The 22,019-nt window shown below is 36.8% G+C and overlaps 1 protein-coding gene across 1 annotated transcript in view; it reads right to left on the reverse strand.

Moving 5' to 3' along the window:
* Window positions 1-22,019, reverse strand: part of TRHDE (thyrotropin releasing hormone degrading enzyme) — a 392,491-nt gene that overhangs the window by 264,429 nt on the left and 106,043 nt on the right. Inside the window, exon 3 of the mRNA XM_019455116.2 lies at window positions 15,678-15,804. Within this exon, the coding sequence (XP_019310661.2) occupies window positions 15,678-15,804 (127 nt within the window). The remainder of the gene's footprint in view (window positions 1-15,677; window positions 15,805-22,019) is intronic.

Consider the following 22,019-nt stretch of genomic DNA (forward strand, 5'->3'; position numbering starts at 1 on the left):
CTTATGCACATGTTCCACCCTGCACATCTCAGGAATGACTATTGCAATGTGAGGGCCACCTTCCTGTGGCCCAAGTTCTGAAACAGGGCCGCAGTGGTCTAGGCATGAGGCTTAGTGAACTTAGGACTATGAGAAGCATCATATTACTCAAAATAATGTCTCTTATTATTAGATATACAGATCTGAAATGTAAGCCCCATCACCTAATTCAAAAGTCTTTTTCATTGTCCCCACAGAGTCTGTGGTCATACCCTGGACATTGTCTTTTCCAATGACTATACCACCTGGCAAGGTCTTCATTTTAAGCAATCCAGTTCTTGTTTGCAGCATCCTAACTCCCCAGCCTTGTTCTTCAACTTCTGTGCCAACAATATTTCACCCTCCTCCATCCTGGGATCCCCAACCCATTAATTGTACACATTTTCACAGCCATGTCTCCTCTCACATCCTAGATCCCATTTCACCCAGGTTAGATGACATGAGGCATCACTGTAACTATTCAGTCCTTCCCTTGCTGCTGTCTTCAGCTCCTTTGCCTCTCTCTCCATCATTCTCTCCTGGGCACAACCTCCACCCTGGCTTAGCCCTACTGTATGTCTCTCCTGTGCCTACATTGTTGGATCATGGCTTTCACTTTAAATTTACGACCACATAGTTAAGTGGGCCCTTATTCTGTGCAGAAATCATACTATATTTCTGTTATCATTTGGCTGTCCCCCCCGCTCCAGGACAATTATCTCACACCTTCCCTTTCCTCAAATCTGCAGCATACCCTCCCTTCCTTCCTCAGTCTCAGTCATTACTCTCTACCATCTCCCTTCTTAATTTGAAGCATTATTAGAGGTTGTAGAGAAAAATGGGCATGTTAATCCTGACAAAAAAGATCAAAGTTTCCAAATGTTATTCATTTTAAGTGTGAATGGAAAATAAATTATATAAGGGTATTCAGTATAACAGTCTTTATGTGCATATGGGGTATGAATATGTAATATATAAAATGTGAATATATAATCAGTGTATATAAATTAATTGTATACAAACATATTTTAAAATTTATATATTAATAAATTGATGCATGGTATATAATACATTAATAATTACTCATTAATAAAAATGTATTCTATGAATGTATATATTCTGTATGTACTTATGATCAAATGGAAGCCTTTAAGAAAAACAAAGTATACTAATTATTTTGAATGTACTGATTCAGTTTGATTCTTAAACATCTATAAAAATGTACAAAAAAACCCTAATAAGGGTCTCTTGGTTTAAAGGATTTGTAATTTTTATATTGTTGAACTAAAGAGGTTATCTAGTCATGCAGGATTCAGCAGACTATAGCCTATGGGCCAAATCTGGCCAACCGTCTGTTTCTGTAAATGAAATTTCGTTGGAACATAGCCACATTCATTCATTTATATGTTGTCTATGACTGCTTCCATGCTATAATGGCTGAGTTGAAAAGTTGCTACTGAGATGGTATGATTCACAAAGCTAAAAATGTTTTCTTTCTAACCTTTTACAAAGAAAGTTTGCTGAAAACTATCATATTGATTATGGAGACTTCTTTAAATGATTACTATTCATTTTAATCATGAATTTTTTTCAGTACAGATGAGAGGGAAGGGTGAAGCAAAGTAACAGGTATTTAAGGAGGTAAATCAATAAGTTCTCTCTAAATAATCAAATTCAGACAAAATAGAATTGTTATTCAAAGGCCTGAATAACTCAAGTGATTTCTATGATCTTTATTTTAGCCATGTCTTCACTGGCACCCCACCACAAACCTAAACAAACAGTATTGAAAATTACCTATTGGATTATTAGGCAGTTTGGGCTGCCCCACAAAATACCATAGACTGGGTGGCTTAAGCAACATAAATTAATTTTATCATAGTCTGGGAAGCTAGAAATTCAAAGTCATGTTGCAGCCTGGTTAGGTTCTGGTGGGAGCTCTCTTTCTGGATTGTAGACAGCTGTTGTGACCTCACATGAATGATGGAAAGAGAGAGAGATCTCTTTTTCCTTTTCTTTTAAAGCTATCAGTCCTATCAGATTTGGACTCTACTCTTATGACCTCCAAATTACCTCTTAATTATCTCCTATGTCCAAATATGGCACTTGAGGGTTAGAGCTTCAGCATATGAATTTGAAGGAGATACAATTTGGTTCATAGCAATAGATGTAAGAAATTATGATTTGGGGTATACCCAAATTTCTGCTACAGACATGAAGCCTTGGTTTTGTCCACTAGAGAAATTTGGTTCATCAAGTTTCATACCATTTACCAGCTGGCTTTATTAATATTAATAAAAATTGGCAGGATATATCTCAATGTACTTAAGAAGCTAAATTGTCCTACACATTATCAATCTACCAATTATTTTACAGCTTAGTGAATATTTTTCAGTCTGTACAATAAAAATAACTGCTAAACAATTTAAAAGCTTAAAAACATTTTATTCTATACTATTGAAGACACACTCTAGATCATTCATAAATTATTTCCCATACAAAGACAGAATCCATAAGGGAAAAAAAAATAAAGCCAATAAAGAATAAATCTAAGTTACAAACCATTAAAATTCCTCCAACTGAAAAAATGGCATATGGGACTCACCCTTTCTTTCAAAATTACCCTTTAAAAGGCTTCAGAAATGCCCTAAAGCCTTCATTTACAACTACCATATTGGATTCACTCTGTTTGTGTATTGCAACCTCCCTTACAGGCTAAGGTTTGTTTTACACTTCAGTCTGTTTTACATTTCAAAGTCCATAAGCAGCAGCAGCAAAATTCTCACAGGCGGTAATGAAAAGATTTTAACACTGAAAGGTGGACCAGTAGCAATTTTCCATCTGAAATCTCAACAACTTTCAGTCTCAATCCTGGATCCCCCAATGTCATAATGAATACAGTCATAATTTTAAAGCTTTAAAAAATAGCTGATTTTGTAATAATTCATGATTAAAATTTGATGAGGACCCATCTCCTACATTAGACAAGAGAGTAAATAAAGCACACCTTCCTCAGGTTACAACAGAACATCTGCTTTCCACCCTATGAAATTATAAGTAGATATTCCTTGACTTACAGCAAGGATTTTTATTAGCCTTCATTATCTGATAAGATCAAAAGACCTTAATGCCAAAGGTAAAAGGATGCCCTGATCAGGATTACCACTTGGTTTGTAAACCTTCAAAATGAAAGGATAATCTATTAGGAAGTAATCACTCCTATCTTTACAATGGAAACATTTGAAAAATTCTAAATTGGATAAAGAACACTGTCACAAATACACTGAAACAAAGAAAAGAAAAAAATGCATTTTGACTCTTTCTCTCTTATAGAGCATCTTGCCTTAATTGACTTTTAGACACTTAACCTTAATTTACATAACTATCCCTCAGTCTCAGTTTCTTGAAGCTATTCCGAAAAACCTTCTGATCTGAATATAAGCTATCTTAGCTCTAAAGTTTATGGAAATGGTCACCTTTCTTTTAAAATTGCCTGATTGTCAGTGCTTCTGTCAGCAGTAATCCCCAGCCCAGACTTTAATGAAATGTTCCTCCCTTTCTCTAGGGCTTTGGATTGCTATTTGGCTATAATTAACTCCAGACTGACCAATGGCCAGTGAAGGAAGCAACTCACTCCCAGAAAAGGATTGTTACAGCCATTATTTTGTTCTAAATACAGCTGCTCTGTCTAGAAAATACAGAAAATACAAATTATTTATCTTGCTATGTTAATTTCAAATAACCAAGAAAGAGAAAGAGGCATAGAAAGATTGTTCCCTTTCACTGTAGCTACATACAAGTGTAAGCCACAGGGGGAATAAAGGAAAACTCATAGTTTTTCAAGCCTGTCTAAACTCTAGTTGAGAGGAACTGACATCAAACCTTCATTTGAAGTCCTATTGTAATTCAGCAAATCCTGTTGAACCTCCTTTCAAAATACATCAAAATTTGCCCACTTCTCTCCATCTCCACTGTCACCACTCTGGTCTGATACAACATTATTCCTCAGATTAATGCAGTAGCCTCTCTCTGCTTTGGGCTTGGACCCAGCCCTTCCCCCAATGTTCTACATGATGCAGACAATGCAATCCCTTAAAAACGTAAGCCATGTTGGACCATGCCTGCTATGGACTGAATTGTATCCCCTCCAAATTCATATGTTGAAGCCTTAACTCCCCATGTGATGGTATTTGGAGATGAGGCCTCTGGAAGGAAGATAATTCCATTTAGATGAGGTCATGAGAGTGGGGCTTTCATGATAGGGCAGTGCCTTTTAATAGAAGAAACACCAGAGAGCTTGTTGTTTCCCTCTGCTGTGTGAAAAAACAGCAAGAAGGTGCCCATCTGCAAGCGAGGAGGAGAGTTCTCACCAGAATTGACTGGACAGGTACCTGATCTCAGATTTCTAGCCTGCAGAACTGTGAGAAAATAAATTTGGGTTGTTTCAACCCAACTAGTCTATGGGTTTTGTTATGGCAGCCTAAGCAGACTAAAGTAATGCCTCTGCTCAGAATAAAAGTACGTACCTTTCAGTGGCCAAAAAACAAGTTCCTTCACAACCTGGCCCCATTTCCTTGTAGACTTCATCTTCCCCCACCCTCAATCTCAATCACTTTGCTCCAGGCACACCGATCTCCTTGCTATTCTTTTTAAGTTTATTTATTTATTTGAGAGAGAGAAAGAATACACATGTGCAAGTGGGGGAGGGGCACAGAGGGAAGAAGAGAGAATCCCAAGCAGGCCCCACACTGTCAGCATGGAGACCAACATAGGTCTTGAACTCATGAACTATGAAATCATGACCTGAACCAAAATCAGGAGTCAGATGCTTAACCAACTGAGCCACCTAGGCACCCCTCTTTACTATTTCTTCAACAAGTCAGACACCCTTCTCCTCAGGATACCCTCACTCTTTCAAATTTTGAATCAGGTATCCCCATTTCAGCAAGGCATCCCCTGACCATCTACCTTATTTAAAACTACAACCCACCATTTCTGATACTCTTCTCTGCCTTATTTTCCCTATAGCAGTTATCACTTAAATTTTTTTTTATTTACTTTTGAGAGAGAGAGAGACAGACAGACAGACAGAAAGTGAGCAGAGGAGGGGCAGAGAGAGGGGAAGAAGAGATCTGAAGGGGGCTCTGTGCTGATAGCAGACAGCCCTGTGCAGGGCTCAAACTCACAAACTGTGAGATCATGACCTGAGCTGAGGTCAGACACTTAACCAACTGAGCCACCAAGGTGCTCCTAGCAGTTATCACTTTTTAACACTATATATTTATCTACTGTCTACCTCTCTTCTTTACTAAAATATAAGCTCAATGAGGACAGGGATTGATGTCTCTTCTTAACTGCTGATTCTCTAGTACCTAATAAAACAATGTCTAATATATAGTAGATAGGCAACAATGTTGTCAAATTCCTGAATAAATGTTATTTTCATCTCAGCCAACAACAAGAGGGAAAGAGCTGGTAGACAACTAAATAGTTATTTCATTTTTAGATTGCAGAATCCTTCCAGGTGCAAAGTATAGCTTCTTAATAGCCTCCTTGCTTTAGGATTGCTACGATAATAAACCAAAAGTTCAATACTTCTAGATATCAACTCACCCATTTTTCACCAACAACTTCCTTTACATGAATCCTTAATGAGAAAATGGCTGCAGCTTCAGTTAACTCATCTTTCACCCCTTCCACTTATATTTACAAAAAAAGAACTTCCTTAGAAGTTTATAAGATATATTACCATTATTTCTTGGTTTACTCTACTAAAAAATAAATTATATTTTATTTAATTCACAAAGCAGCCAAAGCTTTCCCTTCTCTCCTTCTCCAATGTGGTGAAGAAGGTTAAAACAGGAAGAAACTAGAGATTACTTATTCACTCAACAAGAATTTATTAAGTGCCTACCTTGGGCCACACACTGCTCTAGGCAGAGAGAATAGAGCTGTGAACAGACAAAAATGTCTGCTCTCATAGAGCTTACATTTGGGGCAGTGGCAGGGGATACTTGGAGACAGATAAGAAATAAGACATAAATATATGCCAAGGGAAATAATACAAAGTGCTATGGAGAAAAGTAAATTAGGGAAGAGAGATAGGAAATAATTAGCAAGGCTGCATTTTAAATAGAAGGATCAAAGAAGACCTCACTGGGAAAGGTGGTATTTGGGCTGTGTATGTATCTGAAGGAAAAGTGTTCCAGGCTTAGGAAGGAATGAGTGCAGAGGCCTAAGGCTGATGCATGCTTGGTACATTGGAGAAACAGCAAGGAAGGTGCTGCAGCTGAAACAGAGAGAATGAGTAAGAGAGAAGTAGGAGATGAGTCAGAGTAGTAGCAATGGGCCTGATCCTCATGGGTCTTGCAGGACAAAGCAAAAGTTCTGGATTCTACTCTATAATTAATGAGAAGCCATTGGAATATTTGAGTAGGAGCGCAACATCATCAGACAAGCCCAATCCTTCATAAGAACCTGGTAGATTCAAATATGTCATGTTCTCACACCCCTCGACCCAGATAAGAAAGCATCGTGGCTGGAATGAGAGTAGCTGTGGACATGGTGACAAGTGATCAGATTCTGAATACATGTAGAATATGGAACCAGAAAACCATTTATTGATGGTTTGGACATGTAACATGAGTAAAAAAGATTATAATCCCAGTCATTTTTTTACATAACCAACTTTTGAAGGAATAAAATTTCCCTCTCCTAAGATAGGAAAGACGATGAAAGGAACAAGATAGTGGTATAAGATCTGCAGTTCCAATTTGAACATATTAAGTTCAGATCCTCATTAGGCATCCAAATGTAGATGTCAGACAGCCAGTAGAATGATGAAATTTGGAGCGGAGAAGAGAACCAGGCTGGATCTGTAAATTTGGAAATCATCGCCATCAAACTGTAGTATTTAAACCTATGAGGCTGGATGAGGTCACCAGCAACATAGACAGCAAAGATAAAAGGTCCAAAATCTGAGTCCTGAGACACTCCAATATGAATCAGCTGGAGAGGGGGATAGAGAGAAAAAACGGACTTGGAAAGAATGGCCAGTGATTTGGTAAAAAAAAAAAAAAAAAAGAAAAGAAAACAGGAAAATGTGTTATCCTAAAAGACAAGAGAAAACTGTTTCAAGACATTGGAGAGAACAACTGTCAGATACTGCCGACAGCTCAAGAGGAGGACTTAGAATTGGCCCCTGGGTTTAGCAATGTGGAGGCATTTTGAATCTGACAGGAGCAGTTTTAGTACAGTGTTAGGGCAAAAGCCCAATGGAGAGGGTATCCAAGAGACAAGGGAAAGACAGAAATCAGAGTCAGTGTAGATGGACAACACTTTCAAGCAGTTCAGCTGTAAAAGGGAAGAGAGAATGGTGTAGTAGCTGGAGTGAGGGTGTGTGGCGTGTGATTAAGTTGAGGGAAATAGCACCATATTTTTAATGCTGATGGGGGGAGATCCAATAGAGAAAACTGAAGATTCAGGAGTGGGAAGGGAAGACTGCTGAAGTGATGTCCTTGAGCAGGTGAGGGAGGATGCACAAAGGAGGAGGTGTCCAATGCCGGAACACCACTTGACCCATACTAATAGAAAAGAATGCAGAGTGTATGGCACAAGGCCCAGGCAATGACTACATATGAAAACACTGGAAGGAGCTATTTCCTAACTTAATGGCCAAGCTTTAAGAGCCAACTACCTCTGTCAGAAAATGTACAACAATGTCTTGGAGGTCTCTTTGTAAATACGCCCTGATCAAATTAAGCACTTTCTAAAATTGCATCTATTTTCAGGATAAGCAATCTTTCACAATCCCTGAAAATCAGTGAGAATATACTTAGGACTAAATCCAAAGTTGTGAAGGTTTGAAATTCTTAAAACTGGAAATGTAAGAAGGAGGGTAGTAAGCAAATAGAGCAAAGAACAAGCTAGCAAAATAATTAAAAAAAACATCTCTTCAACTAGATTTTAAGCTTCTAGTGGAAGAAGGCATTTATTGTCATTGCTGAATACAGTGTACATAGTAACTACTCAATAAATGCTTGTCGAATTAATTAGTTAATTCAGTTTTATAGTCGGTTTGTGTCGCATTAAATTCTCCACTCAGCGTACCGTGGTTTGCTAGTTTACAGCAGTAATAATCTCATGCATCATTCCCACTAAAATGCACTGTTTTCATTGATTTCTTTCTTCTTTACTGTTCTGTTTCTTTCTCTCTTTTTTTTGCACTAGTTATTAAATATCACAAACATTGAGTATCTATATATGTTTTGTTTGTTAGTACAGTCTTGGAAGTATATAGCATCTAATAGCAGCAAAATAGCTTAACAAGAACAATTAAGTGGCCACATTATGGAATAATTAATGAAGGGGAAAATGCTTGTTAAACTGTGTTAAAATAACTGTAATATATTGAAGTAACTGTGTCCATTTTAATAGGATTTGGTGTTGTTTTACTACACATGGCTGTCAGAGTGAGGATTAGGAATATATGAAAAATATTTTCCTTTGAAAGAAACGATAACTGCTCTTTCGGTTTATGAACAAATCATCATATGAAGAGTTTTTCAGAAATAAATTAGTTTTATAAAATAGGGAGAGACTATTTGATTCTAAATGGGGGGGGGGAGGATAGCCATTTGAGGAAATTCATTTCTCTATACTACCTGGTAAATCAGAAGGCAAAATACTGTCTCATCTGATCCCTTAACAATGTACTAGAATGTTAATCCACAGGGACAGCCTTACATTAGTTTCCATCAAGAAACCATAATATTAAATAGATCCAGCATAACTTCAAACATTTTTAGGAATTCTGGTTGAAAAAAGCATCTTGGGAGTAAATTGACATTATGCATAATTATACCAGACTATACATAGAGACCCCAGTATTAAAAGCAGTATTACTTGAACCAACAAGACATATGTATAGTATTCAATGCCTACCTAAGCAAAAGCAAGATTAGAAAAAAAGTCATACTTTAAAAAAAATGAAGTCTCAAATAATAACTGAAGTGTGAGATGCAAAACTAAGATGGGGAACAGTATTATATAATTATCACTTCAAGTTAGAAACAACAAACATATCACAACTTAAAGAAAAAAGATGCATAACCACAGAGAGTGAAATACTTAGTGGTCAGTGCAAACATTTTATGAATGAAAAATCTCCCAAGCTTCACTACTTGCAAATAGCCCATCATCATCATCACCACCACCAACAACAACAACACCACTATAATAAAAAAGGGAATACATCTGTGATAGCTTAAACAAAACTCAATCATTCAAGCTAGCTGCTTCTATTCATGAACTTCAATAGGGCAATTTATCCCATAAGTTATCCCATAACTTATCTCATTATAGAAAAAAAATAGACTCTATCAACACGATACATAAAGCCCATGGGATCCAAGGGCTTTCCCTACTACACATTTCTCAAAATGATATCTCCCCTTTCTTCTCCACCTCCGATTAAATGTGTTTCTTTTTTCAGGACTCAGGTAAATATAAAGCTTCTTTTTATGTGCATTTCATGCCTACAGCATTGTGCAATGATCCCACATTCTTAACTTAACATGGTACTATATTTTTGTCCTACAAAATTTCGGTGTTTGATTATATTCTGTATTGTGTGAGTCTCTAATCCATTAATTTCAGTAAATATTGTATTATCTCCTCAACAAAACCACAATCTCCTTGAGGCCAGAAATTTTGTTACAAAATACCTGTGGCTCCTTCTACAATCACAGCAGGTAATGAATTCTTCATAAAAGCACAGTGTACTGAAAAGAAGCAATCAAGCAAACTCCCTTACAAAACTTATTGATTTACAAATTACAAAGTAGCAGCAAAAGGAAACTAAAAACTATCTGCCATAATTAATTGAAATATAAATAGGATGAATAACAAAATACTGTAATACAAATCTGAGTCACTTTATCTGCTACCTAATTAACTTATAAAGCAGCTATGATGAAAAACTATTTAAAATATTCAAATACAGAGTGGGGGGATGGGTGAAATATAAGACGGGGATTAATGCACTTGAAGTGATGAGCACTGGGTGATGTATGAAAGTGCTGAATCACTATATTGTATACCAGAAACTAATATAACCACTCTATGTTAATTACACTAGAATTAAAAGAAAATGATAAAGTATTCAAATAGATCTTCTAGTTGATGAAATTATGAGTTATAAAACATGTACTTCTTCAATTTTTTTAAGTCTCCAAATTTTCTACAAGGACCATATATTACTTTTAATATCAATATGAAATTAATAAAAATATGTATTACATTATCCCTCTAGTAATCAGATTATCTAGTTTATTAAGGTGACCCATATTTAATTCTCTGGATCTTCAACATTTCTAGAATCTGTTTGAGCAGAATTTCAAGATTCTGGAGACAGACAGCCTGGACTTGAATTATAAATCCTCTAATTCCTGCTGTGTGAACTGAGTACATTACTTAGTCACTTAGTGCCTAAATTTCCTCACCTGGAAAATGAGAAAATAACAGATACTACCTCAAAGGCTGTGGAAAAGATTAAATGGGTTAGAATGTACAAAGTCCTTAAGAATGGCCCATAGTTTATAAATATAAATCCATTTGGTTTTGTAGCTGTGGTCAATGTTCTTGAGATTAGAGGACAGATAGCTTAATTCTTTATATGTCTACAAAAATCTTGTTGTAAAGTAAACCTCTATGCCTTTGAGAGTGTTAGGGAAAACAGGACACACAGTTATAGAAAGGCTTCTGGTATTGTATCCTCTGCTTACAACCCAATACCAAGCAAGAGGAAATCTCTACAAACTTCATACAATTAAGGTTTCATTATCTAACTTAGAGATTTTAAAAACAAATCATCATACAGTATACACTGGCTGCCTATTTTGGCTCAAAATGTTAAAGGAATATCTTTGTGCAACAAGGAGAATAAATTACTGTCCTAACAACAAGCATCAGAATTCCTCTTAGGGAGCCATTCTGATAAACTACTTGGAGTGGAAACTCAAATCCTTGGAGAGGATCTAGCATGAGATGATGCCACAGTGGAGAAAGTGAAACTATTCAGCACTAAGAATGAAAAAGAACTTGGGTAGAGAGAAGATATCGCAGGTTTATGAGAACAGCAAAGTGACTTTTAAGAAAAGATACAATATTATACTTTACGGGTTTGTTGCATTTCATTTTGCTTCTTGCGGTGTAATGGCCTAGCGTGCACACATGTGCACATCACCTCCAAAGCTTCAGTAGTGTCAGGTTACCTGGAGGAGAGTTTTGTTACTTGTTTTGATTTTCAGTTTTCTAATGCAAATCAAAGAGAGGCAAGTTCCATGTCTCCCTTGATACGGTTTGGGACAGGGTCAGATCTGCAAGGTAAGGGGCTACCAGTTCACAGAAACAGCTCTTATCCAGAGGTGAGCAGTACTAGATAGAACACAAACAGTTCTCCCTTCTCCTCTATTCCCAGAACACTCCCCACTGGGAATTTTCAGAAGTACCAATCTGTGGTCTAAACTCACTGTCTCTAGTCACTGTATCCCCTCCCAGTTCCACCCCCATTTGTTCTTGAACACACTTCTCTGGCCTTTGCCCTGAAACTGCTCTTGTCAAGATCACTATGACCTTCACATGGCGAGCACCAATAAATGGTCAATTCTCAGTGCCCATCCAACTTGAGTTACCACAATTTAACATCTGCTGACTTTTGAAATTCTTCATTAGATGGTCAGAAATACTACAGATAGATGTTTTCTTAGTTTCTCAACCAGTTGCTCCTTCTCTGAAGTCTTTACTGGATCCTAATGTCCCTATCCTCTGAACACTGCATCAGCCCCTCCTTGTTCCTATTCTCTTTTCTATCTGCTCTCACAGCCCTGGTAAGTCCATATAGCCTCACCACTTTCTACATCATCATATGCTGGCAAATGGATATCTGTAGCCAGATTACTCACCCAAACATCATATTGATAAGTTCAACTGCCTATTTGAGTTCCTTTCAAGACATCAAGGTGCCACCTGAATGGTTAATAGACATATCAGTCTCAAAAATTATCCCCTTCCACAATTGTTCTGTCTCGGCAAAAGGCAATTCCATCCTTAGTCTCAGGCCAAAAAAAAAAAAAAACCTTGGAGCTGTCCTTGGTACCTCTCTCTCACATCCCACATTTTCTTCATCTGCAAATATTTCTATGTTTTCAATATATATCCAGAATTGTACCACTTCCAACTACCTCACTGTTAGCATCTTAGTCCAAGCCATAATCATTTTTTTCCTGAATTTTTCTGGAGCCTCTTAACTGTTTTTCATGCTCCACATTTTGCCACTAATCAGGGTCTCAGTTTCAGCACTATTGACATTTGGAGCTAGTATTATTGTGGAGGCTCCTGAGTGCATGATAGGATTTTTAGCAGTACTACCCACTAAACACAAGTAGCACACACTCCCCCACCACCCACCTTGAGTTGTGACAAACAAAATGTCTCCAGATATTGCTAAGTGCCTCAATTAACCCCTGATTAAGAACAATTGCCCTATAGTGTATTTTCTTTTTTTTAATGTTTATTTATTTATTTATTTTGAGAGAGAGAGAGAGAGAGAGAGAGAGAGACAGAGAGGGAGGGAGAATCTTAAGCAGGCTCTGCACTGTCAGCACAGAGCCCGACTCAGGGCTTGATCTCACGAATTATGAAATCATGACCTGAGCTGAAATCAAGAGTCTGATGCTTAATCAACTGTACCACCCGGGCATCCTGCCCTACAGTGTATTTTCAAACTAGGTGCATAGCTCACCCTTTTTTGACAGAAGCCAGATTATGTAATACGTCTGCTCAAAACTGACCAATAGATTTCCATCTCACCCAGGAAAAAAAGAAGACGAAAAGAAGAAAAGAAAAGAGAAGAGAAGAAAAGAAAAGAAAAGAAAAGAAAAGAAAAGAAAAGAAAAGAAAAGAAAAGAAAAGAAAAGAAAAAGCCAGAATCCTTACCATGACCTGCTGGCTATACATCATCTTTTCCACATCCATTACTCCTTCCTTGACCTCATCTCCTATTTCACACCCATTTACTCACTCTGTTTCAGTCATACTTGCCTTTTGCCTATTCCTGAAATATACCACCAAGCTCCCCTCTCAAGATCTGGGCAATTTGTTTCCTCTGCCTCTATGCCTATATATCCTTGTCCCACAATATCATTTGGCTTGTTTCTTTACTCCCTTAAGTGATTTGCTCCAAAGTCAATTTCCCAATGAAGCCTTCTGTATTTACTCATTTTAAAATTTCAGCCACCTTCCCGTGCCTCATCTTCCTCCCACTCTTCTTTTCCCTCCATTCTAGCATTATTTTTAATGGCATTTATCTCCATCTGATATGGTATATGTGTTAATAATTGCTTTAATGTCTGTCTTTACCCAACAGGATGTAAGCCTGAAGGAAGGACTTCAGGAGGAAAGGGATTTTTGCCTTTTTCATTCACTGCTGTATCCCTATAACATAGAAAAGTGTGGGTGGGAGGCACTCAATAAGTGCTTATTAAACAAATAAGGAAAGGAAGAAAGGAGGGAGGGAAAGAATTAAGGACAGAAGATGGAAGGAAAGATAGAAGTGGGGAGGGAGAGAGAAAACCATCTTCGATAGATCTGAAGGGTCAAGGCAGACACAGTTCATCTCTAGGACACATCCACATGTACCATTAACAAAGACTGAGTTGGTTTCCATAGAATTTATTTAATCATTATATACAATGGGAACTAAGGATCTGTCAAAATGCTTCTGTGCTTAGAAATTTTATATAGGGAGTATTTAGAAAGCAGACATATAAATCCATTAATACACAGCTCTAAATATCTATAGATACATAAATAAGTAGAATTTTAAAAGGAATTTTATAAAGTGCCATAGACCATGGTAACTCCCCTACATACATAAAAAGGAGTGTGCTGGGGTAAGTCAAATAATTCAATTATATACACCATAAGGAGCTTAACAAGTAATAGTAACAGTGAACAAAGCTCTTTTCTACCAGATGAAAGCCTGCATGGTTCAATTGTGAGTGAAAGAGAGGAACAGAAATGCTTCCTGCTGCAAGCTGACAGTTACATGGAACCCCCTGAAGTTATAAATTGAGTTCCTCTACTAATTACTGGTCTGAAGGGGACAAAGATCCACATTTTATTTCTCTTGCTGAACTTGCAACATAAGCACTTGTGAATTTTACATTAGGGTCAAGCTGGGAGGTTCCCAGCCGGTTTTACCTGGAGTAGAGAACAGTGTCACCTCCCATGCAAATGAGGTCAGATAGTCCTTCCTGCATTGGGTGCCTACCAGGGAGATTCAGTGTAACAGATGCTAATAGGAAGTTGATATAGAGGAGGGGAGAGGGAAAGAAGGAAGAAAAAACTAAACTAAATATAGATCCTATTTGAAATAAAATTTTGTTTAGAAATTTGAAATAAAATCTTATAGATTCTAAGAGCACATCTTTCAGAAAGAACTCCGAATTTTGTAATATCATTCCTTAAAATTGTATGCCACACCAATTTAGTAACAATATCAACTATTTCATCTACTTCCTAAACAACTCATTGTAAGGCCAATAAAGCTACGCAGCAGGCAGGTACTTTAATAAAATAAACCCAGTTCTCCATAGAGAGGAACCTGTGGTTCAAATGCTAACACTTTTGATCAGGTAAGCACTTTATTCTTACCAATGAGCAATCACTTTTATGTGGATGCCGATCAAAATGTTCTTAAGAAGGAAAATAAAATGGGCAGGGGCTGGGGCGGGGGGACAAAATACTGCTATGATGTAACATTTCAAAACAGGTTTTCTGAGAAGGAAAAATAACTACAGCATTTCTAATGGGTATACATACCCTTTCTAACTTCCTGGAAAGTCACAGTTCACTCCCCTGAAAAAGTGGTAGCTTCATTCGAATTTGGATAACAAAATTCACTCATTTATTCACTCAACAAATGATTACTGAACATATTATCTTTGTAAAAGGAAGTAAGAATATTGGTGGTGAACACAATCTCCATTATACAGTTTCCCTTCTCTTCCATTATACAGTTTTTATTCTACCTAGTATACCTGTACTGACATATGACTAGACAAAAATAATGTGAGGGACAATTAATACATTGAGATCCAACATCTGAGAATTAGGAAAAAGAAAATAATGAGTGTCTTCTCAGTGTAAAATATTGAAGAGTTCTGGGAGTCATCAAGATTTAACTTGAAATCCCAGCTCCTCCACTTATTGGCTGCCTGGATGAATGAAATATTCCCTGGATGTCAAGTCCCTTGGGTGGAAAATGTTCTAACAGTACCTACCCATCCAGTAGCTGTGAGGATTAAATGAGATGCTGGCAAGCACCTCTCCACAGTACATATTCAACAAATTATAGCTACGTGGTTATCTTTTGGAAACCTAAACTTACACAATGCCTTTCTTAATTCCTATGAAAACTTCTTGGCAAGACCTAAGAAACACTAGGTTTTATTTTACCTCTTCAGAAGAAATTAGTTTCCTCATGCTCATCTTCTCTAACATATACTCTTGGAATTTTCACATCTGAAATAAATGCACGAAGAAAAATTTCCACCTTCAAGGATCCCTTCCAATAAAATAACCATGAAAATACTTACCTAGTTTTGGCAAGGAATAGGGCACTTTAAAGTAGTCTTCATAAAATTCTATTAATCTCTTTGTTATATGGAGAGCATAGTCCCCAGATCCTCTTCTGATAGCATCAGGTCTTGCATATAATCGTACCTAATTAAAAATATATATAAAAGCTACATTAGCCTTTTGGTATTCAAGTTTTATCTTCCCTGCATATATGAATCTGCACAAATCACTTTGAATACTACAAAAATTAAACAGTATTCTTATTCATATATCAAAGCACGCTGTAGCTGAAAGAACCAAACTTGAACAATTAAAGTAACCAAGTTGAGCAAGTCACAATTTCCTTGCTTTACAAGATGACATAGAGAAGATTTATACACCTTGCATCAAAATAAATATTCGAGTTATCACTTACATGTGCTTGCTGGAGATATGAAGGTACGGTGGATTAGTATAATGGTTCCCTGACAATGCTGTAAGTAGGCAGGATATGGTAGCTCCGCAGGAAAGAAAATTCATGGTTTGTTAAAGATACATTGCATCAAGCTTTGGAAGTATCACCAGGCTGAACAAAATATAATTTGTGCTTCCTTCTTTTCTTTGGAACCAACTGTCCTTATCCCCAGTATGCAAAGTAGGAATCGCAAACTTTTCATGTACATAAATAATCGCCATGCTGGAAGGCCGTCTGCAACGGCTCCCAGCTTCAAAACCAGCTGAAGTGTTTCCTATCTCTAACACAATTCGGATACTTAATATTGATTTTTAAATCAAGCATTGTATATTATCTAGTCCTCGGCCAAAAAGAAGCCTGAGGCAAATAACATAAAACTGAACAAAACTAACAATTGTACAGAAAAGGTTAAAATGAGATTAGTTTTCATAAAGATTTCATAAAGCTATCCAGCATCTTTCTTTCCAAAGGCTAAATCTGTTTTTCACAGATGTGGCCCCTAATCCTCATATCAATTCTGTGAATAAGATATATGTGTATTTGTGGAGCAGTAGAGAAGACAGCAGGCTGGGAGTTGGGTGTTAGTCCTGCTCTGCCACTAAGCAAGCTGGGGGATATTGAACAAATTACTTAAGCTCTTTGGGCCTCAAGTGTTCTCACTTATAAAATGAAGGTGTTGACTAAAGTGCTTTTAAGTTCTAAAACACATTACTTCCAATCCTATTTTATAGATAGAGGAGTTTGTGTTCTTCTCAAATTACTAAAAAAAAAAAAAAGATAAATAAATGGTTTGCTGAGTATGTGGAAATGGATATTTATATTCAACAGGAAGACAAAAGAAAGTGACACTCAATCATATAAAAATTGATTATACAATTAACTGTCATCCTCACTTAAGGAGAGAACAGAGATGTATATAAACAAAAAGAGTAGAAAGTTAAGAAAAATGCATCCTGACTTGATATTAGAAAGACCTGTAATTCAATAAGATATTTACTAAATTCAATGACAATTATTTACTGAAATAGTGAATCTACTTCTCAACCCAACAATGAAATCAAATATCAAACTTGGTTCACAGTCACCTACAGTTTTGGTTGGCAGTAATATAAAACCAAAAACTCTCAGGAGGAACTGACTACAACAGCACAACTTAAGACTCTTAGAGAGATAGTGAATATGATTCCCTGACCCTGACTCAACTCACTATAAACATGCACTGCCTTAAGTAAAGTTCCCAATAAGCAGACTCTAAGGAAAGAGGGAGCATACAAGTCATCCGCTAAGGAAGTGTTCTTAGGAGAAACCTATGAGAGAACAAGGAAGTGAGATAAGGGAGGCTAATAAGCCAAGCAAATGTGTGTGCAATTTGAGGTAAAGTCTTGGCCTCAGCCTGATCCCACAGGGAGCTCTAGAGTATAAATTGCGATTGCAAGTTTGCACTGCATTGAGGTATGATAGTTAGACCTCCATACTCTTATATTCAGTCATCAGATACTGGTTAGCAAGGAGAAGGCATAAAATCCCAAGAACTTATTCTTGGAGCATCTATGTGATGCAGCTCCAGTGGCCCAAAGATAGTCCTTCAGAAAAGATTTTAGGTGTCAACTACTAGGAGCAGAGCAATGAAAAGCTGGGGGGTAGACATATCAAACAGGAAAGGAGATCTGGTCTGTGCATCATAAGCATACATCACAGACAGTAATCATTCATTCACGCAGTCATTCACTCCACAAATATTTATTTGGCATCTAATTCGCACCAGGGCCTGGACAAAGGATTTTTAACTTAGTGATGAAGAAGACATGTTTTCTAACCAGAGATGGTACAAAGCATTTTGAGAAAAAAAACCAATGAAGATGGAATGCCCATCTTCAAAGAGCTTCCCATGTATTAGGTAGGTTAGATAATAACAACAGATAATGATAAATGCCATATGAATGGAAAACTAAAATAACAAAGTATTCTGGGGAAGAGTAGATAGCTTTAAGAAGGTTCAAGGTGAAATAAATAGTAATCCATGTTGAAACCATAACCAGGACCACTGCAAAATGATGCAGCAAAAGGTCACTGATTTTTCTCCCAGGAAGCATCGATTTTGGTAGAAACACAGGCATTCCTGTCAATCAACTCTACCAGTTAGTCAAGCTATCTGTAGGCCCAGACAGGAGAAACACAATTAAATCAATCTGGTTGTCAAGAGTTGATGGAAATAATCCAATCTGAGTGAGAAGATAAAACATATGCAGGCTGCGCATGGTGACTACAGTTGCTCATTCAAACATTTATTGCACACCTGCTGTGTTCCAGGTATTATACTAAGGAATAGAAATAGAATAATAAAAACTCTTACCACAAAATGAACAAGACATTTACACTTACTACCCTTAGGAGGTTTATAATATGTGGAAAACAAACAAATCCACAACAAAAATATAATGTAAGCAATGGAACAGTGTACTCTGCCCTACATAAGGCTAAAACCCCCACATTCTGTCTCTTCTCGCCTTTTCAAAAGCATCATGCCCAAACTTCTCTTTATTCCCACATGACCAATTTATGCCTGCATATTGGATCATTTTCATTAGCAAATACTCTGTATCACTTACTGTGTTTTCAAACAAAAAATCTTTATTGAGCACAGTTCCTACAGTTATGGTTTCCAGCAATGCCCATTGAAAATTTTCCATATAGTTAGTATGAACACATAAGTTAATATCCAAACTGGAACACTTTTGAGAATGAAAACAGCCCTGAGATAATAAGTGTAAGTAGGGTGGTTGCCTAGCTATGCTATCCGCTTCTAGTCTTTCTTGAACTTACTGCCATAAAGCTTTCATTTCTGCTATACAGCAACAGGATTCATCCCCACTATATACAACAAGCGTTCTCATCAAAATCAGTAACAGTTTCAGAATGCCAAACTCAACAGACGGATTCTAGTCTTCAACATACTTAACTTATCACCGGCACTTGACACAATCATTTCCCCTCCTTGAACCATTTTCTTTCCTTGGCTTCCATCTTATTTTTCCTTCTATCTTGTTAACCACTCCTTCTCAGTCTCCTCACTGATTCCACTGCAGCCTCATACCTCTCATTACTTAATTTTGATAAGTCCAGGGTGTCAATCCACAGACATCTTCACTTTTCTGTCTATGTTCAGTATCTCGGTGGTAACACTTATCTCATGGTTATAAATATCAACTAGATGATAAAGACCTACCCCATAATTCCAGAATTCCAGACTCGTTAATCCAGCTGTCCATTGGCCATCTGCACTTGGATATCTAATAGGCATCTCAAACTTAACATGTTTGAAAATGGATACCAGAGTTCTCTCCTCTCTTCTCTCCTCCTCAGCCTCCTCCTTCTTCTCCCTCCTTTCTGTCACCCTACCCCCCCAACAACATACTGTTCCTCTTAAAGATTTTCCATCCAGCTACTTAAGTCCAATACCTCAGTATTATCCTTGTTTCCCTCTTTCTCTTACATTCCATGTTCAATCTGTTATCATATCCTTTGGCTCTACCTTAAAAACATATCCAGACTCCAACCACTTCTCACAACTCTACCACTACCAACCTGCTTCAAGCTTCCTTCATTTCTTAGGTAGATGAGTGCTCTAGTTTCCTACTGATGTCTCATCCCCACTCCCTTCAGTCTGTTCTCTACACAGCAACCAAATATTCCTTTCAAATGAATATCACTCTTCTGCCTTTCCTCCTCCAGTGACCTGCCATCTCATTCAGAGTAACAGCCCAAGTTTTTATAAGGGCCTCAAAATTCCTATAAAAATCTAGCCCTCTGAACCTCTTCGGCTGATTTTCTACTACTTTGCTCCACATTAACTTTATTCAACTCATATACTAGCTTCCTTGGCATTCTTCACATATTCCAGAGATTCTTCCATAAAGGTTTTTGAATTTTCCCTTAGATATCTATCTCCAGGGCTTATTCCCTCTTCTCCTTTAGATACTTGTCCAAATATCTCTTCTTTCTGATTTTCTATTATTTGAGTCTCCTGCTCCAGGACTCTCTATCCTCCTTCCTTACTTTATTGTTTCCTATAAAACTTACCACCATTTAACAAAATATATGTTTTACGTATTCATTTTGTTTCTTGCTGCTTTTTTTCCAAGAATGTAAGTTGCTTGAGAACAAAGATTTTTATCTATTAGTTCTAACTGCATAAAAGTGCCATTATTTTAGGTAAAAATATTTTGTTTAATTTACTTGTCAAAGGCCTTGTACATAGTAGACATTCAATAAAACTTTGATGAATGAATGAATTTCACAGGTATATGCATGTCCTAAGGGAGTATACAATAGGAATCCTTTAATAACACTGTGAGATTCTCAGGGGAGGGGATGTTTCACCTACATCTTGAAAGATAAGTTGGATGTAGTAAGCTACCAAGTGGAGAGTGACATCCCAGACCAAAGTAACATTATGTGCTAAGGCAACAATGTTGACCAAATGATAAATGATTTTAAAATTAATAATAAATATTGGCACTTTATTATAATAATTATGGTATTTAATTGGTGAATATTAAGCCAGAAAATGGTAAAATTACTTTTGCATTTCAGAAAGACCACATCAGTGACCTACGCCAGGTGGAATAATCGGGAGCTGCTTGTTAAGCCTGCCCAGACAAAATGAGAAATGTGAGGAGACATATAGTAACAGATGACACTAAAGAAGTAAAAAGAAACTTTAAACCACATTAAAGAAAGGCCTATAAACCAAACTGTAGGATATTAATTTAATACTATGGGCACAGGCAAGATTTTAAGCCACAAAATGACATGTTCAGAACTAGATTTTAACAAATTACATCACTGCAAAGAGAAGTTAAGGAATCAATCCCATTTATAATTGCACCAAAAATAATAAGATACCTAGGAATAAACCAAATCAGGGATGAAAGACCTACACTCTGAAAACTATAAAACACTGATGAAAGAAATTGAAGATGACACATACAAAAAGTGAACAAACATTCTGTGTTCATAGATTGGAAGAACAAATATTGTTAAAATGTCTATACTACCCAAAACAATCTACAAATTTAATGCAATCCCTATCAAAACACCAACATCATTTGTCACAAAGCTATAACAATCCTAAAATTTGTACTAAACCACAAAAGATCCTGAATAACCAAAGCAACTTTGAAAAAGAAAAGCAAAGCTGGAGGCATCACAATTTTGGACTTTTTAATGCAATCCCTATCAAAATAAGACCAGAATTTTTTTTCAGAGCTAGAACAAACAATTCTAAAATTTATATGGAACCAGAAAAGACCCTGGATAGCCAAAGTAATACTGAAAAAGAAAACCGAAGCTGGAGGCATCACAATTCTGGACCTCAAATTATATTACAAACCTGTAGTGATCAAAACAGTATGGTACTGGCACAAAAATAAACATGTGGATCAACAGAACAGTATAGAAAACCCCAAACTGAACCTACAAGTATAAAAGACTACGCTGCACAGCAACATGCAAAAGAATAAAAGTGGACCACTTTCTTATACTATACACAAAAATAAATTCAACATGGATTAAAGAATAAATGTGAGATTTGAAACCATAAAAATCCTAGAGGATAACACAGGTAGTAACCTCTTTAACATCATCCATGGCAACTCCCTTCTAGATATGTCTCTGGATACAAGGGAAATAAAAGCAAAAATAAACTATTGGGATTTCATCAAAATCAAAAGCTTCTGCCCAAAGAAGGAAACAATCAACAAAACTAAAAGGCAACCAATGGAATGGGAGAAAATATGTGCAAATGACATATCTGACAGATCTGATAAAGGGTTAATATCCAAAATATGTAAAGAACATATAAAACGCAATATCCAAAAAAATGAATAATCTAATTTAAACGTAG

The sequence above is a fragment of the Panthera pardus genome, unplaced genomic scaffold (genome assembly GCF_024362965.1).
Source record: "Panthera pardus isolate Hobbes unplaced genomic scaffold, ASM2436296v1 HiC_scaffold_6, whole genome shotgun sequence".
In the NCBI taxonomy this organism is placed as follows: Eukaryota; Metazoa; Chordata; class Mammalia; order Carnivora; family Felidae; genus Panthera; species Panthera pardus.